At 45.1% G+C, this 24,859-nt stretch overlaps 2 protein-coding genes across 4 annotated transcripts in view; one reads left to right on the top strand and one right to left on the bottom strand.

The window, feature by feature from the left end:
• The window catches only part of DOCK1 (dedicator of cytokinesis 1), a 255,021-nt gene extending 240,085 nt beyond the window's left edge, over window positions 1–14,936 (bottom strand). For both annotated transcript variants that reach the window (XM_088169442.1, XM_088169443.1), the window contains exon 1: window positions 14,824–14,936. In XM_088169442.1, the coding sequence (XP_088025568.1) occupies window positions 14,824–14,869 (46 nt within the window). In that variant the 5' untranslated portion in view covers window positions 14,870–14,936. The remainder of the gene's footprint in view (window positions 1–14,823) is intronic.
• Window positions 14,868–23,990, top strand: LOC148223062 (uncharacterized). Of its 2 annotated transcripts, none has more exons than XM_088169462.1 (3): window positions 14,868–15,101; window positions 16,506–16,766; window positions 23,550–23,990. In XM_088169462.1, exons 1-3 carry the CDS (start codon window positions 14,868–14,870, stop codon window positions 23,577–23,579), a joined length of 525 nt encoding a protein of 174 aa, XP_088025588.1. In that variant the 3' UTR covers window positions 23,580–23,990. The 2 variants fall into 2 exon arrangements, with proteins under 2 accessions (XP_088025588.1, XP_088025589.1); XM_088169463.1 differs by lacking the exon at window positions 23,550–23,990 and adding an exon at window positions 16,932–18,086.
• The last annotated feature ends 869 nt before the right edge of the window (window positions 23,991–24,859 follow it).

Here is a 24,859-nt window from a genome sequence, read left to right as displayed (position 1 = left end):
GAAGTGAGCTGCTCAGTCACCATTTTAACAGCTCTCCCCCCTCCTTCTGGCTCATCTGTATTCAGAGTACTTCACCAGCAAGTACTGAGGGTATAAAGCTGAAACTAGTGCTAAAATATATATATATACACACATCATTATTGACTCTAAGAGGATTATTAATGTGCCATAATGACCAGCTAACAAGAAGCACAATCAAGAACATCCAAATTGATTTTTAATATTAAGAAGTCCATTAAGTGAAACACCCTGGATGTAAGGAGTAATCACATCACCCTGAGCTCTCAACAATGGCTCTTGCAGAAAAAGCAAGATGCTGATTTAGACTAACACAAAACATTATCCACAGGCAGATGTTTTGGCATCTGTCTTGTGGTAACTCAGAATCACAAAGTAAGTGAGTTTTGATATTCCCTCTGACCTCTTACATTTCACTGGGGGCCACTAAGAGCTGTAACTTGGCTCTTGCTGTGGCACCATCCTCCACGAAGGCAAGGACAGCATTTGAGCCTGAGCTGTGCTCACCCAAGAAAGGATTTGTGCCTCAAGAAAGGATCTCAGTGCTCAGAATTAGGCAAAATTCAAAACCACCTCTGCACATGGTTATTAGAAAATCTGCAAAAGCTTCAACTCTGCTGTGTAGAAAATGCCCCCAGGGGTCTGCTGGGCAGGAGAAGGACAAGAGGGGAAAAGGGAGGAACTTGTTCAGATAATGGTCAGATGTGTTGGGTCAGATCCTCCAGCCCAGGAGATGAGAAGGGACCAGAAGTGGCCGAGCTGTAGCTCCACACCCACTCCTGCCTGATGTGCCTGCATCCCTGCCCTGCATCCACCCCATCCTCAACCAGCCCTGCCCAGCACCTCAGGGACACAGGAACACCACCAACAGCAGGGACAGCCCCAGGAGAATTTCCAAATCCAGCCACACAATCCCAACAATTCCACCAACAGCAGGGACAGCCCCAGGAGAAGTCACTGGGCAGCCCCTTCCAATGCTTTACAACAACATGGAAAAAGCTTTCCTAAAATCCAATCTAAATGGCTGATTAAAGGGGATTTCATCTCCCATTAAACCTGTGCTGAAATGCCAGAAATTAAGGAAAAACAGGGGGCAATTACCCTGGATGTAAGAGCCAGGCAACCTGTAGCTGGGAGGGGGAAAAATACACACAAAAATATTCTATACCTTCAAATGGAGGGATAACAGTGCAAAGAGGGAAATATTAATGCCTGCAACAAAAAGAACCCCAAAAACTCCATCAACAGCAAGGACAGCCTCAGGAGAAGTCCCAAATCCAGCCATAGAATCCCAAAATAGCTGGGGTTGGAAGGGACCTCTGGAAATAATCCAGTGCACCCCCTGCCAAGGCAGGGGACACAGAACACCTCCAGGTGGGTTTGGAATGTGTCCCTCAGAGAGGGAGACTCCACATCCCCCTGGCAGCTGCTCCAGAGCTCTGCCATCTCCCCATGGAAAGGAGTTCCTCATGCTGAGGTGGAATAGCTCATTTTTAGTTTATGTCCAGCCAACACAAACATAGGTGCAACATCCCAAAATTCACAAGCTCGCTCTTAAATCCAGCCTGTGAAAGGGATTTAGGGACCCTGAAGTCTTTCCCAACACAGCTAAACCCACACAAATGATGTCAAAGTTATCCCAGGCCCAATTTGGAGCTCAGAGCTCCCTGTGAACATCCCCTGAGGCATCAGCCCCTTAATTCTTCAATTCTCCCCCTTGCCACGGCAGGAAATTCCTATTGCACCAAGCACAATCGTGCTAAGAGGGTCTTTTACTAAACATTACTACAGCAGTGAGCTTAATGGCACAGATCTATTTGAACATATTTCAATGACTATAAAAATCAAGTTCAACACACTGAAACTCCTCTTACACTGTGGAAACAGGAAAAAAAAAAGACAATTCACTGCTGATGATGCAGAGCACAGAGCCTAAAGCAAGGAGGAAATGAGGGGATGGGGAAGATGCTTTCATTTCCTACTGCTCTTCCTCCTCAGTGTTCCTACAAGGTAAAACAAAATCAAAATTCCTCTCTTCCTTTCTCAGGAAAGCCTCTGGAATGGGAGAAAAAAGATGAAGGGGTTTGTGGCTTTTCACACATCAAACCCTACTCAATTTCTTTTTCTTTGCCATCACTTTATCAGGCTGTCTCCAACAGCAAGAGTACAGACCCCAAGTCAAATAAACCCTGAAGAACTTGTTCTGCTTTGCCCAAAAGGACACCCAGAGAGAGGAATGACCTGCTGAGAGCCCCAGTTTGACCCATCAATACTCTGCCCCTCTCTCCCAAATCATCCAGGCTACGGCAGAAACGGGAAACCAGGAAATTTTGAAATGGGAATTTCAGAAATGGGAAATCAGCGACGCTTTTCCTGAATTTGCACCTCACACTGGAACTGGGGGGGGGAAAAACGTCACCATGGGAGCGAGTCAAACTGCACTGAATGCATTAAAAGATAAGAGCAGCATTTTGTAAAAACAGGGAAAAATTGTTTTTCTCCAAAGCAGGGGCAATCACATGCTCGGACTTGGCTCAGCCACTGGCCCTAACAAAGGGTCACTGTCCAACTCCCTCTCAGCACTGGGGCAGCTCTCCCAGAGTTCATATCCCTGCAATTTCCATTCTTCCCACCTCAGGGCAATCCTGTGAATTGCCAATTTTTGCCTTCATTCTGGAAGAAAGAAGGAAAAGTAACTGATATGATCCCATTGATCATTAAAGACACAGCATCACCTTTTGCTCCATAAATTCACAGATTTCTGGGAAGGAGGGGAAATCAGAGTAGAGGAACATCCTAAATCTCTGCTTCCAGACACTGAGCTCCACAATTTTGGCACAATAAGAACCCACCTGTATAGTCACAGCCATTCATTTTATTATGAGTTAATTTAATAATTTTAAAGCCTTTTTTAGCCTAATCACAGAATATACTAAGTTGGAAGGGACCTGCAAGGATCATCAAGTCCAACTCTTTTTTTATTATTAAAATTTATCAATTATTTTTAATATGCATATAGTGTAATAAATCAATATTTTAAAGTTGGTGTAGTCCAGATGTAAACAGAATTCCCAGGTGAGAACTTGGTTCCCCAATGCTAAGGCATCCCACAGTCTACTGAAATTCATCAAAAATAACCCTTACACCTACTGCCCTCACTGCCCTGAGCCTCAGAATTGCCCTTGGTAATTCAGAATAGTTCAAACCTGTAACTCCTTCCTTCCCAAGCATAAGCATCCAAGGAAAATTTATTTTAGGAACCCCCTGATGGTCACATATTAATGGCAGGAGAGTGATTAAAGTGCCATTAACATAGCAGAGGTTAGCTGGAAGAAATGGGAGTATTTTCATTATTCTTCCCCCCGTTTTTGGCAGGTTGTTTTCCCAGCATCAGTGCAAGAATTCCCTGAAAAGGGGTGAGGCATTAGCACCCAGCACATGCCCAGGGCAGAGCAGGGGCCAGAGCAGTTCCTGGCCAAGGAACAGATCCCTGCTGGAAACAGCAGCTTCAGGGGACTCATCTCCCTGCCATGATCCCCAAAATCTGCTTCAGTTTCCAATTTCTGTTTGGAAAGCTCCAACAGGCAGCAGAAGTTTGTGCTAGACTGGACACCTTAAAGCATTTGATTTCCCTCACTGAAAAAAATACTGCATTCATCTAAAATGAGCGGTTATTTGTAAATTATTCAACTCATCTCCACTTGCAGCACCTCCACCTCAAAACAGAACCACTAAAAAACCAAATTAATGACAACCAGCGCACTCCACGCTCAATTCATGCCCAGCAAACCGGTTTTGGATGTATAAATCACACCCTTGCCCTGGCTACGTTTGGTGAAAGCATCCTCTGAGACACCAGGAGCACACAGCAGCAGGATCTGTGTTGGAAAAAGTGGGGACAACTCTTTGTGCCATTTTCCTGGAGGAATCTAACTCAGCTCTCCTGCTAAGCAGCCTTCAGTGTTCTGGACAAAAAACAATTTAACCTTGAAAAACGTTTCTTTGCTCCACGAATGGCCCAAGAGCAAGAGGAAGCTGCTGCATGCAAAAGTAACAACACAAATTCTGTCATGTGCAGATGCAGCAAGAAGGGAAACCATTTTAGAACTCAAGATTTTATTAATGATCACCAATATTTTACTTTTCACTAATCTTACCCAGGCATTTCCCAAAGCTGTCATTACCTATCTCCTGAAAGCCTAAGCTGGAACACAATTATTCTAGCTCCCCTCCACAAAATTATTTTTTATTTTCCACACTTTTTATGTAAATGTTATGGAAGCATCCAGACAGCACTTTACAAATATAATACATGAACTCCTGGTCTTAAAAGTTTATATCTTGATTTAAGATCAGCACACTGTGTTATAGATGGTATCACACCCAGGACTGTAAAAGCTTGCAGTTATGCCAATATTTTAAATATTCAAGCCCTAAAAGTATTAAAACTCCTGGTTTTCAGCCAAGAACACGTTCACCTTTGTGTGCTCTAACTGTGGAAATTGCAGCTGTTGCAGGAAGCCCAAACTGCACTTTGTGTTTAAGGCAAAAATCTGAACCAGTTCCATCACTCATCACAGGCCAGTAAATAAACACAGGCCTCCTCTGCAGCACAAGTGATGGTTAAAAACCTGCTAATAAATCACTTCAAGAATATATTCAACTAGAAAATCAAACCAGAGCTGAGCCCACACAAAACTTCCAACAATGTCAGCAGCACCATAACTGAGTCATTCTCTCAAGTTTTTACTAAAATGTGCTTATCTGGCTGCACACAGTCTTTATTTTTTGGGAATATGAATTCCCACCCCACAGAGCTCAAAGCAAGATACTTTAGTCACTCCTTGAAGACTCAACCAAATCTTAAAGAAGCTTTGGGATATTTTTCCCAAAAACACAAGGTCCTTTCCAACCTTCATGATTCCAAGATGATCCAGTCCAAGTTAAGCCAGCACCATGGTCACACCAAACCATGTCCCCAAGTGCCACATGCCCACGGTTTTGGACATTTCCAGGGATGGGGACTGCAGGTGATGGGAGCCCATTCCCAGGCTGTGGCTGCAGCACTGGTTGAACCAATTCTTGCACAAGCACCACTTCCAGCAACATCCCAAAACTGGGATTCAGCAAGACAGGGACCAGGCAGAATCCAAAGTCCAATTCCCATAACCTAAATAACTTTAGAGACAAATCAAGACCTTATAAAAATTCAGCCATGAGCACTCCTGGAGCTCTCCAGGGCAGCAATGCTCAGCATTAAAGCAATCCCATCTAACTGCAGATGTCCCTATTTCCCAGATAAACATCTAATGTGCTTTTTTAGTCCTTTTAGGGTCTCAGCACCAGTCAAACGCTCGAGAACACAACCAACAAATACAAATAAACAAAGCATAGTGTAATCAACACCAAAAGAATATCTGGCTCTGCATCAAAAACGTTGGGGTTGGTGTTTTGTCCCCTTTGACTCACACACTATGGAAACTACTGGCCAAGAAATATCTCTGCACCACAAAAAATATCTGTTCTCATCTCCAGCCCCTTCACTGTGGGCAAGGCCAACTGTTTTCTCACCAAAAAAACTCAATGACTGAAATCTCTGGAAAAAGGATCTTTATCCACTGCTTTGTCACATGTCACTGAATTAATTTTAAAAAGGAGTCAATGTCAGCTGTTTGAGGCAGTGCTGCAGGAACTCTGAGCTACTCCTGCCATGGCCTGGACAAGAAGTTTGGTTCCTTTATGCCCAAATGTCAGTGAGCAGCATCAAGAGAGTGCAGAAGAGCCCAGTGGAGGTGACACAGAGGTGGGACAGACAGTCAGCAGCTACAGAAGGACAAAGCTGGATCCTGCCATGACAAACACAAACCTCCTACAGATCAACTCTGATGAGAAACAGAAGCCAAAATACCTCCAAAATTTAAAAAAAAAATAAAAATTAAAATGCCAGATTTTTTATTTTTTTTTACAACCAGTTTGAGTCACACCATTTACCCTTCACACTGGAAACTTCTGAGATCAATCCACAGAAGGAAAAAAAAAACAGTAAAAAACAAAAAGGAAGGAAAAAACAAGAAGGAAATAAAATAAGCTCTCAAGTCTTCTCCACTTAAGATTCTTGGCCAAAGAAAGTGATGGATTGATGGAAACACCAACACCCACCAGTCACAGCAAGAAAAAAATAACAAGCAAGACTGAGGCAGTGGAATAATGGGGAAAAGGGTGAGCAGGAACAAAGGAATTCCTGCAGGGATGACAAGACAACCAGGTGATGCCTGCAGAAAATTGGTGGGAATTTGTGTGTAAGGAAAAAAGAAGAGATAAAAAGGAAAAAAAAAGAGGCTGGACACCAGGTAACATCACTACCACAGGTGGGAGCACACCAAAGGCTTGAGTGTAAGCATTATTTTCTATGTTAAAGCTACAAATGAGCCACAAACTGATGCAAAAGAATAATAATTCTCCCACAGCACCCCAAAGCAGCAGAAAAAAAAAAAGCAAAGTAAATCAAGCAAGAGCTGCTGGACACATCCTCTTTTAGCTCTTCCTATTACTTAAAAAAACAGTAATTAAAGTCAAAAGTCCATGTTAGCTTCCACTCACTCCTATTTTGAGAGATTAAGCTCATCTTTATCAACAGAAACATTCCCACGGGCCCTTATCTCTACCTTTCCTGGCCGAAGTGACACATTTCAGCCTCCCCCTGCACAGCCATGAGACTGCAGTGCTTGAGGACAGCACTTCCAGGCCATTCCAAGCCACTGCCTCCACAATCCCCAGCCATGGCAGGGGCAGGATCTGCTCACTGCAGTCATATGCACGGCAGATTTTTCTGAAAGCAAGCGTCCTTTTCAATCATTCACCATCTGCCTCAAGACTCACAAACTCCAATTCTCATCAACAGCTTCCATCTGGCTCAGCACTGAGAGATTTCCTGTGTCAGGGTCTACCACAGCAGCACTTTTTTCTATTACCACTTGCTTCCACTTCATTTCTGACACGCAGACACTGCACACTCTGCATGGAGCAACTCCTCAATAAAAGCACCCAACTCCATGCCCTCGACCATTCCCTGCTGCCAACATTTTTTTCCTGCAGACCAGCTGGCACTGTCAGGAGGATGCTGGAGGCTAAAGCAGCAGCTGGGAGGCAGGGAAGCTGCTGCAGGCAGGTGAGAATGGAGCTTTCCATAATCCTGTACCTCTGCCCACTCCCAGAGGCACCAGCAGCACTGGGCTTGGCCAGGTTCTCCTTAATCCTATTTTTTTCCTTTTTACTCCACATATGAAAATGGGGAGAACCCTCCTAATACAGCACAGCAGAAGGTCTTTGAGCACAGTGTAGCTCATCTGTTCCTCGTGGCTTCTCTCCTCTAGGACACTTGGGCCCCATTCCCTCCACAGATTTATTTGATTTTATTCCATCCAGCTCCAAGCCCAGTGACGCCGGCACTTCCGTGCTTTGTTTGGATAAGCAGGACAAGGAAGGCAGAGCAAACACAAACACCTAAGGCTGCACTTCCAGGCTGCATCTGCATTCCTCAAGAGGATCTCAGGTATTCCAGAGCCTCTGGGCTCTCTCCAGTCCCAAGTGCCCACCCTGCACTGCCAAATTTTCCAAATGTTCTGCCACAACCAGCCAGGAACTCCCCAGGTCAAGCCAGGAGGCTCCTCCTCGAGGAAGAGAATTTCTGATGCCACCCCCACTGGGATCTCCTCAGGGATAACAGGATTTTCCCAAAACCCCCACAACACCTGCTCAGGCAGGCAGCTGCTCCAGCAGGTTTTCCACCTCAATATTCAATAATTTGTGCAGCACATCCATAGAAGTGGCACAGCTACTACAAGAGCAGGGATGTACAGAGTGCCTCAAAAGCCCAAGTGCCTACAAGCACAAACATTGATTATGTACAATTTTGCTGCCATTCCCATTCAGAAATTACACAGCAAATCCTGTTCCAATCACTTGTTGGTATTTTCTATCGGGGAACACAAAAGACATTTTGCTACTCCAACACCCTCAGGCAAAAATCAACCACCAAAACCCTCTGCAAACATGTTCTAAAAAGGGTTGTGCTGAAATAATATAAGCAGCACTCGAAATAAGGCAGCAGTGCTAAAAAATATCATACAAAAAAAAAAAAACAAATTCATGTATGGCAGCCAATGGCTGCTTCAATTCTTCATCCATCTGTTTGTTTTGTTACGTATATGGTACATGATTACACATAATAGTTCTCAATGCAATTATTTCAGTTTAGTTACAAAGCTATATGGAGCAGAAAAATATTTCCAGAGATATTTCATATTTCTGCTGATGAAACTGAAATGCAGCAACTGCTGCTGCTTGTGTTACAAATCTTTACATCAGAAATCAGATTTAATGCACAAATTACATAAACACAGGCAGATAATTCTATAAATATATAAATGTTTGCACAACTACAGTCTGAAAAGGGGGAGAGTTTCAGAATTACAAGAATTATCTCTTATTTTTTTGGTTTAGACAGGGAATGATTTTAATTTCCCCCCCCCCAAGCTCAAGGAGGGAAGTATTCCAATAACTCATCAAGGAATTCATTAAAGCCTTACTCAGAAAATGACTATTGTCAGAACAGCCTTAGGGGCCAATACAGGCTAGAAAACAGAATTTAAAATGCTTTTAAGTCTAATAAGAAAATAAAAAATAAAGAAATCTGACTTGTCAGTGGTCCACCACCCTGCCAAAGAAGACCCATAAAGAGGAACAACTCCACTGAGTATTTTGAGAAAGTTTTGGACTTGCAGGAAGTCAAAGAGGAGAGGCCAAACTGACACCTTTGATGGAATGAATACTTCAAAACTGGATTAGAGGCAGTTCCTTGTCCGAGCTCCCATCCATTAGCAGGGGTCAGCCCCAGTTATTTATCTACAGCTGGACACAGTACAGGTGTTTAACAAAAGCTATTGGATTTCAGTCCTGCAGGATGACACAGAGCAAAGGAACTTCCATGTGCTCAATACAACAAACTCCAGAAACGCCAACATTTAAAGGAAAAATTATCCCAACCCTTATTCCTGTAGCTGCAAGCTGACAGAGGGGTTTCCTGGAGAAGGTTTGACTTTAAGTTGCCTCCGTTTTGATTTTTTTTTTCCCTTCCCTGAAAGCTTTGCTTTTGCAGAAAGGAAAATGCCTTTGTAACACATGGAAATCTGTGCCAAGTGTGGCAAACAGCCCAAAATTAGCACTGAGTGCACCTAAGTCATGCACTTCCCATAGAACAGATAAAGGGATGATTACAAAACCCACCAAGGTGCTACGTGAAATCAGAGAATCCCAAAATGTTTTAGGTTGAAGGGACCTTAAAGCTCATCCATTTCCACCCTCTGCCATGGACAGGGACACTTTCCACTATCCCAGGGTGCTCCAACCCCATCCAGCCTGGCTTTGGACTCTTCCAGGGATGGAAATATCAAAACAAACACCTTAAATCAGCTCCCTGACTACTGTCACTGCCATACCTGCATACCATGTAAAGTGTAAAACCTCACTTTTCTACCTCCTCTTTTATTTTATAGGATAAATAATAAAATTACCAGCTGGAAATTCCCTAAACTGACTGAAAACTTCCTTTGCAAAGTTAAATAAAAGCTCTGTATTACGGCCATAGGCAGCTAGCTACCTACTGAAGTCACTTTGTGCTCCATGAGAGGAAAAAAAAAAAAAAAAAAAGTTCCTGGAAAATCCCATCAGGAATCATTTCTCAGAACAATCCCAGCTTGTAATGTTGTTGCTGGTCTGGAAGAAAACAAACAGGAGTCCACACTCCCTTCCACTTATCTGTTATAGCTATCCCTCTCCAATCTGTTGTTTGCAACAAGTGTTTATTGACAGAGAACAAGAGCAGCTACTGAGTAAACTGGGAGGAACTGAGCACATGCCTGCAGTCAAACTCAGCTCACTCCTGTGGGAAGAGGTGTGGGACAACTTCCAGCCCCTTCCCTCTGCTCCAGGAGATGCCACAGATGGGGCAGCACAGAAATCCATCCCCTCAGCAAGCAGGGAATTAAAGGGTAAATTAAATTGTAAAATAGAGCCATGGATTGGTTTGGGTTGGAAGGGGTAATAAAGATCATCCAGTGCCACTCCCATGGGCAGGGACACCTTCCACTATCCCAGGGTGCTCCAGCCTGGCCTTGGGCACTGCCAGGGATCCAGGGACAGCCACAACTGCTCTGGGCACCTTGTGCCAGCCCTGCCCACCCTGCCAGGGAACAATTCCTGCCCAAAATCCCATCTAAACCTGTTCTCTGTCATTTTAAAGCTATCTCCCCTTGTCAATTCTCTCCCCATCTTTGTCAGTTCCTTCAGGTACTGAAAGTCCACAACGAGGTCACCCCAAAGCTTCTCTTCTCCAGGCTGAACAATCCCAATTCTCCCAGCCTTTCCTCATAGCAGAGGGATATAAAAAAATAAAACCTTAATCTGGGTGTCCATGGGATATGTTGGCTCTAAGAAACTGAACCTGCATGTGCTCACTCCAATACACTGATCAATGCAGCAGCAAATCTTCATGGGCATTTTACACTCTCACTTTTACTCTATGGGTTTGGGACGTGTCACAGCACAGCCCTGCTGTCACTAACAGCAGTCACCTCTCCTGACCTGCCAGGCAGCTCCAAACCTCACTGCACAGCAGCACTAAAATCACTAGGGTGCATCCCTATGATGCAGCTTCTTCAATTTCCTTACAAAGTTTCCTTCCCTGCTCTAAGACACAAATATGCACAAGACCTTAAGCAAGAGTCTCCATGTGCCACTACAGCTCCTCACAGCCTGGACTGTAACTCCAGGGGTCCACAAAAGCCTTAAATCTGTCCTAAAGCACCACAGTCCTCCCTGAAGGAGCAGCAGCAATGCTTGGCTGTAGGATTTCCTGTGCTTTCACCAGCTCTCCTCTTGACAAATTCTTACCCCCCTGTTCAAAAAGACATGACAAGAGCAGAACTCAGCTGCAAAGCTTTCAGGTCATGACCCTTGTATCTCCTCATAGTCTACCAACTCGTTATAGCCATGCCCTAATAATAAAATAAATATTTCTACGTACCTGGTTTGAAGGTACTTCCATAAACCCCTTTGGAAAAGCTCTCAATCCCAGAGGCACTAAAACTCGGACCATGAAGTGCGGCCAATGCCCCCATCTAAAATTAGGCTTGTTATTATTTGCCAAGTCATGACACACAACAAAAACTCACTAGGAACAAATAAAAATATTGGAACTCATTGAATTCGGAAAAGACCTCCAAGACTATCAAGTCCACGACTAATCCTCACCTTGACACCAGCCCAGAGCACTGAGTGCCACATCCAGTCCTTCCTCGGACACCTTCAGGGATGGGGACTCAAACTCTGTAACTGGGAAGTTCTCCTTTTACATCTGACCATCCAAGGGCACGTGGCACTAGTGTTCTATTTCACCATTTATTCAATGAAATAATAAAAAAAAGGATTAAACTACCATAGTAGTGATCTAATTACTCCATATGGACACAAATCTTAAGAGACAGAGGCATTTTAAATAGAGTATTTTTTAACCATAGTAGCACCACGTCTACCTCTCACTGCAGTTCTTAGCCCAAAGGAAAAGGGACAAAGAACAGCACAATTGAGTATTTAGAAGCTGCCACAGTGACTTTGCACCATCTCAGAGGTGCTGGTCAGGCTCCCACACCTCCCAAAGCAACTCTTTACATAAGGAAAACCACCAAAATTACAAATTTCACACCACACTAAAAGCAGGGAATGGGAGACTGAGCAGCCACACTCCACGGCCACTTTGTGACACCGAGGGGACACGAGCAGCTCTCAGGACATTGTGGAAACCTCCGATGTCCCCGTGGATGAAGCCACACACTCACATGGTCCCCTCCCCACCTCAGGGCAAGGGATGAAAGGCAGGACTGAGACGAGGGACAAGGATCCACAGCAGTGGGAGCAGGGAAAAGCCTCTCCAAGGAAGCTGCTCACCTCCCCATATGTGAACCTAATATCCGTATTATCCCATTAGATCCACACCCATTCCTCCCGCACGCCCTGAGCTCTCTCAGGAAGCGGAGCTGAGTCACTCTCTCAACTGCCTGCTGAGATAATGCCTCTGCACAGAGGCTTGGGGCAGCAAATTCACTTTACAGGCGTGCAGGGCATCCAGCAGCATCCCCAAATCCCACTGTGCCATGGGGGGAGTGCTCCTTAACACACCTGTGTCCTACCAGCTGTCACCACAGGCTCCTCGGCATAATTTGCTCCAGCTGCACCACAACCAGCAAATCTTCAGGTTTTCAGATGTTAAGAAAACTCTGTTGTGCACAGGGATATAGCAGAGGAGGGGGGAAAGGGATATAAATGTGCTATATGCACATGTGTGCATTTCATATATACACATCTCTATATATAGACACATATATAGACATATGTACATTTCTGAGCTCCCACCAGCTGTGACATAACACAAACACAATACACCTTCCTGATATTTCTGCTTTGGGAAAGCCTGCACGCAGAATCCCAGACTATTTGGGGTTGGAAGGCACCTCTGGAGATCATCCAGTCCATCCCAGCTGTAACCTGGAGCAGGTGACACAGGGGACAGCCAGGTGGCTTGGGATGTCTCCAGAGGGGGAGACTCCACGTCCTCCCTGGGCAGCTGTTCCAGAGCTCTGCCACCCTTCATGGAAAGAAATTCTTCCTTGCATAGAGGTGGAACTTCTCCTGGCTTAGTTCATGGGCATTGCTTCTCATCCTGCCACTGAGCACCACTCTGGGACCATCCTTTGGGGGATATTTGCATGGATTTATGAGACACACAAAGCATTGGACAATATCTTTCACTAAGTCCCATTGCAATTAGGGATTTTCTCCCTGTCAGACAATACTGAGTCAACATCAGGCCCCAGGGCTGGTCATGGCAAGCAGGAAGAAAAATATTCTCAAGTCTGAATTTTCAGGTTAACAGTGCCATCCCCAATTCTGTTTGGGACTACATAACTGTTGCATCAATTTGCCACAACATCCAGTTTTCACAAGCAGTAAAAAAATAAAACATCAGAAGATTCACAGTGCCCTTTGTTAACAACACAAAGGTCCATAAATCACACAGAACCGAACTGAATATTCGTTTTCTTTAGGAGGACAGCAAAAAGAAGCTACCCCTCCCAAGACAGCCTACAAGAGAATGGCACAAGTTAGGGAATCCAGTCTTTGATTAGCTCTAAATCTGATTTATGTCCTTGCAACACTTCATCCACTTCCTCACATCCCTGGCACTGAGCAGAGAAATCCCCCAGTTTGGTGAGGATCTCAGCCTCCTCGCAGGAAAAAGAAAACAAACTATCAGAGAAACATAAAACTATTGCAAAATCATTACAAACTTCTCTGCAGAGCAGTAGACACAAAAAAATACCAACTAAGCACATTGCCGTGTGCTTTTTCGAACTGGGAAGGGGTTTTTTGTTCTTAAATTACATTTAAATCCAGTTTTCTTAATACACAAGCAATCCCCCACACCGAAGATGCAAGTTAAAGCATGTTATATACCAATCAGTCTATTTCATGCTTTTTTTTTTTTCCTCTCATGTCACTTTCAAATCAATTTCAAAACATTCCTGGAAAGCTGGGCCGGGCAGTCCCCCCCAGCACAGCACAGAGTTCCTGCAAAAGAGGAACTCGCTTTCGAGTGTCACTGGACTGTAACATCAGCTTATACTACGTGACAATTCGGTCATTCCAAAACACCCATCCCACACCACCAGGCAGATAATTTGGAAACTTAACGAGCGGCTGCCATCAGGGGCATTTCTGCTTCCCTGTGTTTGTCCTGCATCCTCAGTGCTGGAAGTACCCACAGGTCTCATACAATGTAACTGGGATTTTCTAACAGCTTTTAAAAATCAAGCTGTGGTTTTCTTGGGACGTGCACACAGAATTTAAAATTAATTCCTACAATTCGCTCAGGTTTTACGCAGAAAACTCCCTTCTTCCTGCTCGCTTTGTTTGAGGTTTAGCCGTGGCTTTGTACAAAAAGTTGTTCTTCACAACCAACCCAGCCCAAGAACTGTGGTGGGCATTGAACTTCATGTTTCCAACGTGAACAGTCAGATTTATTATTTCCTTCCCCCAGACAAACGCTCATTCACGCCAATAAAGTTTTGTGCGCCGCAGCCCCAAAATAAAACCTTTTACTCCAAACGCAACATCTTTAAACTCGTATGGGGCCCTTTCAGCACAGCCCTGCCCAAAGTCCGGCGGGGCTCGGGGCTGCTCAGCCCCGGCGGGGATGTCTGAGCCACCAGCCGGGAACAATCCCGCTCTGTTCGGGAGGGACGGAAGGAGCGCAGTAGGAAATGGATCCCAGCGCGCAGGGAAAGCCCTCATCTGTATGAACATCACACTGCCGCAGAACGACCGAGGCACAGCGCACAGGGCACGGGCTGGGCTACCCACGGAGCCAGCCTGGAAGCGCAACCAGAAAGAAACTGAGCCGAGAACAACTCGGGGCTTGTGCGCTCCGCGCAGCGCTCGGGGAGCGACAGGAGCGCGGCACAGGCAAACGCGCAACTTCTCCCAGCGGGGCACGGCGATTCCCACACAACTCCTCAAGTTCCTGGGAGCCAGGAGGAGCCGGGCGGGGGAGGCAGGAACCGGAGGGGAACGGGGAACACGGCGCTCCATCCCGGCCGCGGAGCGGAGCGCGGAGCCGGGCAGGGACGGGGAGGCCGCGGCCGGGGGGTGCCCCGTGCGCAACAGGCGGGAGCGGGGCGGGCGCGTCCTCACCTACGCCGTACTTCTCCTCCCTTTTGGTGGGCACCCAGCGGGTCATGGCGCCGGGAGCCGCCGGGATGCCAGAGCCCCGCTCCCTACGCCGCCATTTTCCGACCGCGGGACGGGAAAAGTTTCTCCCGACGATGGAGTCATGTGGTGCGGGCGGAGCCTGCCCGGCCCGGCCCGCCGCCCCTCAGCGTCCCCTCCGCGGCCCGGGCCGGCCCCGCCGCTGCTGCCGGCCGCTCCACACAAAGGGAACGCGCTGCTTCTCTGTGCTCGGTTTATTCCAGGTGTGTCCCCGCTTAGCCCCGGTTGTGTCCCAGGTGTCTCCCTGCCGATCCCCGGTCATGTCCCAGGTGCATGCGGTTATGTCCCAGGTCCCTCCCCACCTCTCCCGACTGTGTCCCAGGTGCACCCGGTTATGTTCTAGGTACCTCCCCGCCTATCCTGGTTATGTCCCAGGTGCACCTGGTTGTGTCTCAGGTACCTCCTCGCCTCTCTCCGGTTGTGTCCCAGCTTATCCCGGGATATGTCCCAGGTGCACTCAGTTGTATCCCAACTCCTCCCCAGTTATGTCCCATGTACACCCGGTTATGTTTCTATTCTCGCTTATGTCCCAGGTCCTTCCCCACCTCTCCCGGTTGTGTCCCAGGTGCACCCGGTTATGTCCCAAGTCCCTCCCCGTCTAGCCCTTGCTCTTTCCTAGGTGCACCCGGTTATGTCCCAGCCTATCCCAGGTTATGTCCCAGGTGCATCCGGTTGTGTTTCAGCCTCTCGCCGGTTGTGTCCCAGGTGTCTCCCCGCCTATCCCTGGTTGTGTCCCAGGTACATCCAATTATGTCCCAGGTCCCTCCCCGCCTCTCCTAGTTTTGTCCCAGGTACACCCCGTTTTGTTCCAGGTACCTCCCTGCCTATCCCCGCTTATGTCCCAGGTGCACCTGGTTGTGTCTCAGGTACCTCCCCGCCTCTCCCGATTGTGTCCCAGGTCCCGCCTCACCTCTCCTGGGTTATGTAGCAGGTACACCCGGTTATGTCCCTGCTTATGTTCTAGGTCCCTCCCCGCCTCTCCTGGTTGTGTTCCAGGTACCTCCCCGCCTATGTCCCAGCTGCACTCGGTTGTGTCCCAAGTCCCTCCCCGCCTAGCCCTTGTTCTGTCCCAGGTGCACCTGGTTGTGTCCCAGCCTATCCCGGGATATGTCCCAGATCCCTCCCCACCTCTCCCGGTTGTGTCCCGGGTACACCCGGTTATGTCCCAGCCTATCCCGGGATATGTCCCAGATCCCTCCCCACCTCTCCCGGTTGTGTCCCAGGTGCACCCAGCTGTACTCTGCCGGAAAGTTTCTGCCTGCATCCTCCCCGGAGATGTGACTTTAAAATGAAGGAGTTTTTGGGAATGTTTGGTAGTTGAAGCAAGAAGAACGTTTGGAGGTTGCCGTGTGGGAGCTGGATAAGCAGAAGTGGGGCTGTAAGAATATTATGGGGTTAAATAAAGCTGAGGGCAGGTGCTGTAGCTGGGCTGAGAAAACCCCTGGTACTGATCTGGGTAGGGATGAACTGATGGAGAAGGGTTTGGGGGTCTGGTGGTCAGAGCTGGGCACGCCCAGGCCGTGTTGGTAAAAAACCTCGAGTCCTGGAATGATCCCACACCATGGGCAGTACAAAAGAGGGGAATTGTGTCCTTCTGCCCCACTCAGGTGAGACCCTACCTGCCTCCAGCCCTGGGATCCAACATCCAAAGGATGTGGAGCTGCTGGAGCGAGTCCAGAACAAGCCATGGATACCCCCAAGGGCTGGAGCCAGACTGGGAGAGCTGGGAATGTTCAGCCTGCAAAGGAGAAGGATCCAGGGAGAGCTCAGAGCCCCTGGCAAAGCCTAAAGGGGCTCCAGGAGAGCTGGAGAGGGACTGGGGACAAGGCATGGAGGGACAGGACACAGGGAATGGCTTCAAACTGACAGTGAGTAGATTTGGATGGGATACTGGGAAGGAATTGTTCCCTGGCAGGCCCTGGCACAGGGTGCCCAGATTTGCTGTGGCTGCTCCTGGATCCCTGGAGGTATCCAAGGCCAGGTTGGACATTGGGGCTTAAGAGTATAAAGATTATAAACCTTCTGTTTTCTAGGTCTAAGTCCAAAGTCTTGTCCAAATCTAGCATCTCCTGGCTAATGAAGTGTGGGATAAATGACTGTGAAAGAAGGACCAAGGGAAATGAACTTCCTGTTCCAAATCCCTGTAGTCTTGGAGACATCCAGGACCACGATTAGAAAAAAAACAAATTAAAAGCCTTTAGGAAACAGAAAATAAAATGTGTAAAAGTCAAGAAACAGCAGAGGGATAACACTTGAAAGGAAGAAAGAGAAGTGAAATGACTGACTGGCTGTCATTTGGTAGGATTAGTCCTCTGCCAAAGGGGAAGCCCTGTAGCACAAATTTAAGGATTAAAATAGATCCAGAGTTGAATCTTTTCTCTCCTTATTTTCTTTGTTGTGTGGATGGCAAAGAACCAGTTTCTGCAACAGCATTTTTGCTGTCAGGTTTTGAGATCAAGTACTCAGAGCCCTGAATGAGTCTGCTGCTCTTTCCATGTACCTTCCCTTTGCCCACCCTTGGGATTCGTTTCCCAGGACATCACCAACATGTTCAAACTAATCTAGATTTTATTGTAGCTGTCCTGCAGAATCCCAGAGGATTGTGATGGAGCCAGCTCCTGCCCCTTTGTTCATTCTGCCCAGGAGTGAGGACATAAAAGTTTTTCAGTCATGATTTGTCCTCGTTATCCTGCACTAATGGATCAATGATTTTAAAGCCTTCCCAAAGACAACTTACAAGGGAGCTCTTTGATTTCACACCTTTATTTTAATAAGGGAAATCAAAGTGAGTTGACTGAAGTACTGGATGTGCTCACTCTGTTGCTGTACTCACCTTTGCTTTTCCACACCAGGGGAAGTGAAAAGCAATAATATTTATTCCCAGCTATGAATGTTACACTCTTTTATACAACTGATGAGTTATTTTTGTTGTGCTCCTAAATATGTGCAGCAAAACTGCCAGAGCTGCTCAAGCCTGAGGTGCTTTAGGGATTTTTGAGGCTGTGACTGGAACAATCTGTAAATCTGGAAGCTGATTGACTTCTCATTTACATCACTGATAAGCAGGAATCACTCCTGTGGAACCGTGGTGGCTTTGCAGGTCTGGGGTGTGGGCAGGGGACACAAAGCAGGACACTGATGTTAATTTAAACCTGTAATTAGTTAATAAATGAATTATTGCTGCAGTCTGTCCTTTCTGGGCCTCAAGGTTCAAAGCTGAAGTGTATTTGTTCCTGTTTTGTGTTTCCCTTCATGAGAAATGTGCTCCTGCCAAGCTTTCTTCAGGTGTTAACCAAGAGTTAAATTAAATTCTCCCCAAAATTGGCACTCCTTAGTCCCAGCTTACCTCTATATCTGCACAAAATGGGAATTTTATAGACACCAAAGATCAAGTACAAGCCTAAGGCAGGAAGCACCAGGTTCAGTAAAATGAAAGTTAAAGAATTACTTCTAACTTCTACATATTAAATCCATTCAATAGCACAATTTATGTTGATGGCAGTGAAAAAGAAGAGGTTTGTCCTGTTGTCAGATCATGATCTGTAACAAATATAACAGAGCTGATCCCTTGACCACCATAAAACCTCACTGCTACTGATGAGGGTCTATATTCATTTTATTTCCACATTCTCGTTTTAATGAAAATGTGTCACAAGTAGGGCTAATGCTATTAAAATTTTGATAGCCAGTAAAAAAAAATGCTTCTAATTCACAATTCATAAATATCCCAATGCTGGGGTTTTACAGCTGGGAAAAAATGGTAATTTTTGGACTGTGATATGGAGAAAATAAAAGATTTTTCTTTTTTTTTCTCCAGCAAACGTAATATAAACTGTCCTGAAAAAAGCATTTTTCATTAAACTGTAAAATGTTCGAGCTGACATATTTTACATGCTTAGGCATAATGTATTTCTTCACACTGTGCATGTGTGTTTTTCATTTATTAAGAGGAAACTGAAAAATGCTTCTTTCCATAAAACCTGAAAGTTTTATCACATCCTTATGTCAACTCTCGGGGTTTTCATCTGATTTTTTTTTTAATGTATCACACGGAATTGGAGACACTTCTCTTGGAGCAAAGGAACATTCCTTTTCATTTCTTACTTCCAAGAAATCCAAATGCAGTATTTGGCCATGAATGATGTTTGAAATTCTTGTCACAGCATTTTTTTAAAAGGATGAATGGAAACAGAGCTGCTGCCCTGCTTGAGATAGATTTGCAATAAAAAAAAAAAGAGATATGCCATAAATGTGCAGATATGATGAAGATTTGTTTCATGGTTATTGCAGATGACTACACCAGGGGAATGTTTGTTCCATCTCAGTTAAATATCACAGTTTTTTGTAGTATTTTTATTTTTTTTTATTGACAGGCCTTGTAGGTAAATTCAGCATTTTCAGACAAAACACATAAGTCGTTCTTGTACACCCACAGTGCAAATTCTTCTCGGAAATATTCCTCCCAGGAGGAGATGGGTGGACTTATAAAAAAATAATGTAATCACTTTTTGGCTTTTCTGTTTGCACTAAAGATATTCTGTTGGAAATGTTATGGCTTCCATTCCAGCTGCTGATCATCTATTTCTGCTGTAATTTCCATGAGGGGTGAATGACCTCTGTGTCTGTGACTGGCTGCATGTTCCATGTTTGGGTGTACACAAAATAAGAGGTTTTTTACACCTGGTGGGAAGAGGCTTTTAATAAATGCTCTGGTTTACAATGTATTGCAATGAATCAGAATGGAAATAAAATTAAATGTAGGGGTTTGTGTTGCAAAAATGACTTCAGCCTTGGCTTTGCAGATAGCTGATATATGTCTGATTAGTTTGGGGGTCTCTTGCAGGTGAAAGTGGATCATTTTCAGGGAGAATTAAGAATCCAAAACTGCATTTCCTTTGACATTCCTGCTGGCTCCTGTCAGCCAAGGTGTGGCATTTACAAACTGGACAAAGTTTGACAAGAGCTGGAGGGAAGCTCTGAGTTTTTGAAGGGTTCTCAGTAATCTTTCCTCTTCCTCTCACTCTCATAGAAACATTTTCATTATCTCTGGGTGTGTCTTCAGCTTTTCTTCCAGCAGGATGCCATCTGGGATGCCCAACATGCCTCATTTGCCAGTATTCAAAGGCAACATCTGGATTTATTTAGCTCCTGGGATGAACATTTCAGTCACTGCACTGGTTTAGGGTGTTTGGGAAGGGTTAAAGAGAGCATCTCTCCTTCCATCCTGCTGGCTCCATCAGCATTTGAATTTTTATATTCAGAGATTATGGGGCTATTAGGGATTTAGAGGGTGATTAATTATTTCTTTCGGAGAGAAGTCCAGAAAGGAGCTGAAGACACTAATTTATTAAGTAATATTATTTTATTAGACTGTTTATGTTTTAGCCTAAAAATGGGTCTTGGCTGTACATAATGAAAGGGAATGTTTTCTGAATTATGTTCCTTCAGACTGTGCAGCTGAAAGTAATAAAACAAACAAGGAATCTTCAGAGGGCTTGGATGTTTAGATGCAGATGTGTGAACATCTCCCAGGTACTCTTAGAAATGCACAGGGGTTCCCAAAGTGATGTGGTGTGGGAAGGGTGGGATTATTATGGATACAGCTTCATTTATGCCCTGCTATTTCATCCTGTGCTCTGTAATAAAAAGTGGTTTACAGTGCCACAATAAATGGAAGCAGCTTCATGTCTACAACAGGGGGAAATCTGATTTCTGACCGTGCCAGAGTGTGAGGTTTGACATGAGGGAGAAAGTGCAGTGAGGTTTTATGATGGGTCAGTGTTATCACTGAACAAACACCATTTACATAAAGATCTGGCAAAGCCATCAGGCATCACCTTAAAGACATTTTATGTGATGTCTTGGACATTGGCTCATGAGCTCTTTCCCTACAGGGTTTTTTTTTACCCCTTGCCCTTCCCAGGATGTTCATTCCTGCAGGACTGAGGCAGCTCAAATCCTCTCAGCAATTGCAGGTTTCTCCAGCTCTCTGCAGCCAGAAATTTCACCAAATCTAAATAAACTTTTTTTATTCCCAGCTAAAGGAGTTACTAACAGGAGTTAGATACCCTCACTCACATGAGTGTTAGGTTAACTCCAAAAGCACACAAAAGTTAATTTTTTAGCGGTCTCTTGCACCAACAGGGCTTTAATTCTTATAAACAGTGACAGACTCAGAAATATCCTTGCAAATTTTACACTCAAGCCCAAAGCAGTTCAGGGAAAGGGTTGTACAAATTAATCTAAAATACAAGTCAGCTTAGAGTTCACTGTTGTGGCAACCTGTTCTTCTTTGCAACACCTGTGAATAACCAACAGGACAAGGGTTTATGTGGTTGTGGGGTTTTTTCTGTGGGTGTTTACTGGTACATTTTTCATATATTTGATATCTATACTCAAAATGAGATTATGAACTCAATTTACAAAACTCTCTGACAAATTCAAATATAACTGGCGAAACAAAAAGCTGGATGTAACAAGTCAGGGATGAATCATTCCCAGAAAGTCAATAAAATTTAACTATATCAGCAGGTCTGTGATTTTAAATCTGTGTTCGAGCTCACAGAAAAATTAAGAGCATTTTCCAAAGATGTTTCCTGGGACTATATTCTGGTAAAGCTGTTACTTATTAGAAGCCAAATAATGATTACACAGAAGACTGCAGGCTGGAGTTGCAAACATCCATTATTTCTGGTAATAAGGCTCAGCACTCATGTTGCACTTAACATTTTGAAAGCAGTGAACAAATATTAACTCTCTCTTGTGATCCAGGGAGGTTTCAGGATCTCCATTTGCAACGGGGAGGCAGCTGAGCTAAGGCCAGCTTTTTAAAATGTGACAGGCATTCAGAAATTGAGAAACTCAGAATGCCAGGCCACTTCTGTCACCTCCTGATGATGTGATTTTCCTGAGGCCAAAAGTGACACGTTAGCTGGGGCAGGGTTAGATTGGATGATTTCCTCGGCCTGCAGACAATGTTCCCTCTCATCCTTTGATGAACGATATGAGATGACAATGAGAAATGACAGAGAGGGAACATGATGTGCTAGCACCTGTTAGAAAGTTTAAAAAACTGGTTACTGGAATATGGAGTGCTTGAAGCAGCGAGGAAAATGAGTTTGTGGGAGCAAAGAACTGGGTGGGATTCACAGAAATGGCCTCCACGTATAAAATGTTAATTTCTGAAGGAAAAAAAAAAAAAATCCCATCAACTCTCTACCCAAATTGTATCCATCTGAGCCCTTGGAGGACCAAGTTAGGAAGGGATGGGAGGATGTGTGTACTGCAAGGAGCTGACATCACTTTTGACAAGGGATTGATCCAAAGAAGTCGGCAAAGCCTGCTCAGGGAATTGTGCAGCACTGATGGGGTCTGGGGGACAAATGGGAATTGTGCAGCACTGATGGGGTCTGGGGGACAAATGGGAATTGTGCAGCACTGATGGGGTCTGGGGGAAAAATGGGAATTGTGCAGCACTGATGGGGTCTGGGGGACAAATGGGAATTGTGCAGCACTGATGGGGTCTGGGGGAAAAATGGGAATTGTGCAGCACTGATGGGGTCTGGGGGACAAATGGGAATTGTGCAGCACTGATGGGGTCTGGGGACACGTGGCATCATTATGTCTCCCTGGCTGCTCTCCAAACTGGGTTTCTAAATGGATTTCTCTCTGCAAACTCTGGTAGGCTTTCTTAGCTAGCAGGATTGGTTTCCTAAAGAGTCTTAAAAGACTTTATCAGCAGTGCCTTAGCACAAAGCCTTTGCTCTCCTCTGCCTTTGGATGGAATCCTCAGCTCAGCCACTCTCAGGGGAGAAGATGGGGGTGACAACTCCACACCTCTCAGCTGGGTTGCCATGGCAGGTCCAGTTCCTTTTGGAAAATCCCAAATAATTGTGTTCAACCTTGTAGCTCACAAATGACTGAAGTAGCTCAAACTGGCTTCTCCAAAATGAGGAGTGATCTTCACCTGGGGACAAAGAGCAAGCCAGGAGCTCAGCAAGTCAGGAACTTGTTTGATCTTCTGTAAATCCTTCCCTGGGTGGGTGGACAGGGCTGGCACAGGGTGCCCAGATTTGCTGTGGCTGCCCCTGGATCCCTGGCAGTGCCCAAGGCCAGGTTGGACATGCCTGGGACATTGGGAGGTGTCCCTGCCATGGCAGGGGTGGCACTGGAAGAGCTTTAAGCTCTTTCCAACCCAAACCATTCTATGTTTCCATAAAACCAGGTGAATTTTTCTTCCCCTCATGTAAGATCCAGGATTCCTGGAAAGTGAACACAGGTATTTGCTGTGCCTTGCACCAGGCTCAGTTTTCCACGTGGAGCACGGAGCTGGTTGGAGTTGGCTGCCAAACATGAAACAGCGCCTTGGAAAAAAGACAGGAGCTGATCTAATGCTCAGTGCCTTCCTTTTGTCTGGCTTAGGAAAACATCTCCAAATTCTCTCCTGTCATGTTGGAAAAATGTCACATTTTTATTTCCAGCAGGCTCCTGCACTGAGATGAGTCAAACACAATAAAGCTGATATCTGTATTCCTGAGCTTGCTCTGGCTCTGCCCAAACTTCAGCTTGCAAACTCTTTATGTGGAGTTGTTTGGAAATGGAAAGTTGTGAGTGCTGTTCCTCATTCTGTAATCAAAAGTTGTTTGTGTCAGCCACAGGAACTGCTCACCAATGTGTGTTGACAGCGGTTGAAATGGAAATACAGAAGCCCTTGTCTGAAAATGAGAAAATCTTCTTCCTCATCAGAAGCCTCCACCTGAAAAACAATGATTTACTTGTTTGACAGAGAGAGAAACACTGATAAAATAAACCATGTTCCAGGCCATTTTCAATGTTCATCATCTATCTGTCTATGAATATGTACTTTTATCTCTAAAATACACATATTTCTGCAATAAAAGTATTAATATTCTGGACGGGAATCCAATTTTATCTTTAAGCAGCATTTGCCAGGGATTGTTAAATCATATAATGGAAGCTTTGTCTAGACACATTTCTCAGTGGCCAACTTAATTTTTTTTACTTTGATTGTTTTTAATGTATTTCTCGGAAGAAAAGGTCCTAATAAATTTGTTTACAACCTTTTCTGGAAACTATGTCAGTTTTATAATGTTCAACTCTGGTAATAATTTTTCTAACCCAAGCCCCCTATTCTTGGAGTCTGAGTGTTCTCTGGGAGAACCCTCAGCTGAAAGTTCCCTTAGATTGTTATTAAAAAAGTTATTAGGTTGGTTTTTTTTTTGCAAGTGAAACATTATCAAGTGTATTACTTGGAAAGGAGCAAAGCTTTCTTTCAGTGACTGCAGGATGTTTCCATGTGATGGCTTTTATTATGATTTCTATTAACATAAATTGCCTGGGTGTATTTCACAGTGGAAAATCCAAATTATGACCATTATCAAACCCAGGGCAGCCTCAGCACCCAGGCAGGGACCAGGACATGGCTTTAAAGTCTCAGCAGTGCTTGTTGGAACAAAGGGCAAGATCTTTTTGTGCAGCATTTTTAAAGCTGCTGCCTTTGTCCTCTTGCCCCTGGCCTTGGTCCAAGCTCCCTGAAATCAATGGAAATCCCACGTTGGTTTTGGTGGGATTTAGCTCTGGCCCAGCTCTTCAGTGAGCAGGTTTCAGGTTTTAAACTTCTCAATCACAAGCAAGCCTGACAAAATGTTTCTGCTTTCCACAGGGCTGCAGGTGCAGCCTCATAATGTCACCTTTTCCTTTGTTTCTCAATGCTCTTTATTAATGAAGTATTATTTTCTTCCACTTGCCAGGTGTGCACCTCAGTCACCTCAAAGCCATTTTAAAAGGAATGCCAGGATGGTTTTCAAAAGCCAAAGTGGCTGCATGAAGCTGGATTTTCACCTAAGGCCACAAGTTCATTTAGGACACTTTTCCTTGGTTTGGGTTGTTGGGGGGGGGGTTAAGTTAATTTTTGAATCTTTCCCTGCATTAGCGTGTTTTA

Source organism: Sturnus vulgaris, chromosome 8 (assembly GCF_052056855.1).
Source record: "Sturnus vulgaris isolate bStuVul1 chromosome 8, bStuVul1.hap1, whole genome shotgun sequence".
Taxonomy (NCBI): Eukaryota; Metazoa; Chordata; class Aves; order Passeriformes; family Sturnidae; genus Sturnus; species Sturnus vulgaris.
The sequence above is the reverse complement of the archived record's forward strand: the minus strand, read 5'-3'. Positions and strand labels throughout refer to the sequence as shown.

Bases quoted from the DNA above. Each gene is read 5' to 3' on its own strand.
- LOC148223062 (XM_088169462.1), top strand. From the start codon at position 14,868: ATGGCGCCGGGAGCCGCCGGGATGCCAGAGCCCCGCTCCCTACGCCGC. The intron at 15,102-16,505 runs GTGTGTCCCCGC...TGCCCCACTCAG, and splicing joins CTGTGCTCGGTTTATTCCAG to GTGAGACCCTACCTGCCTCC. The intron at 16,767-23,549 runs GTGAGTAGATTT...TGTTTGTGTCAG, and splicing joins GGAATGGCTTCAAACTGACA to CCACAGGAACTGCTCACCAA.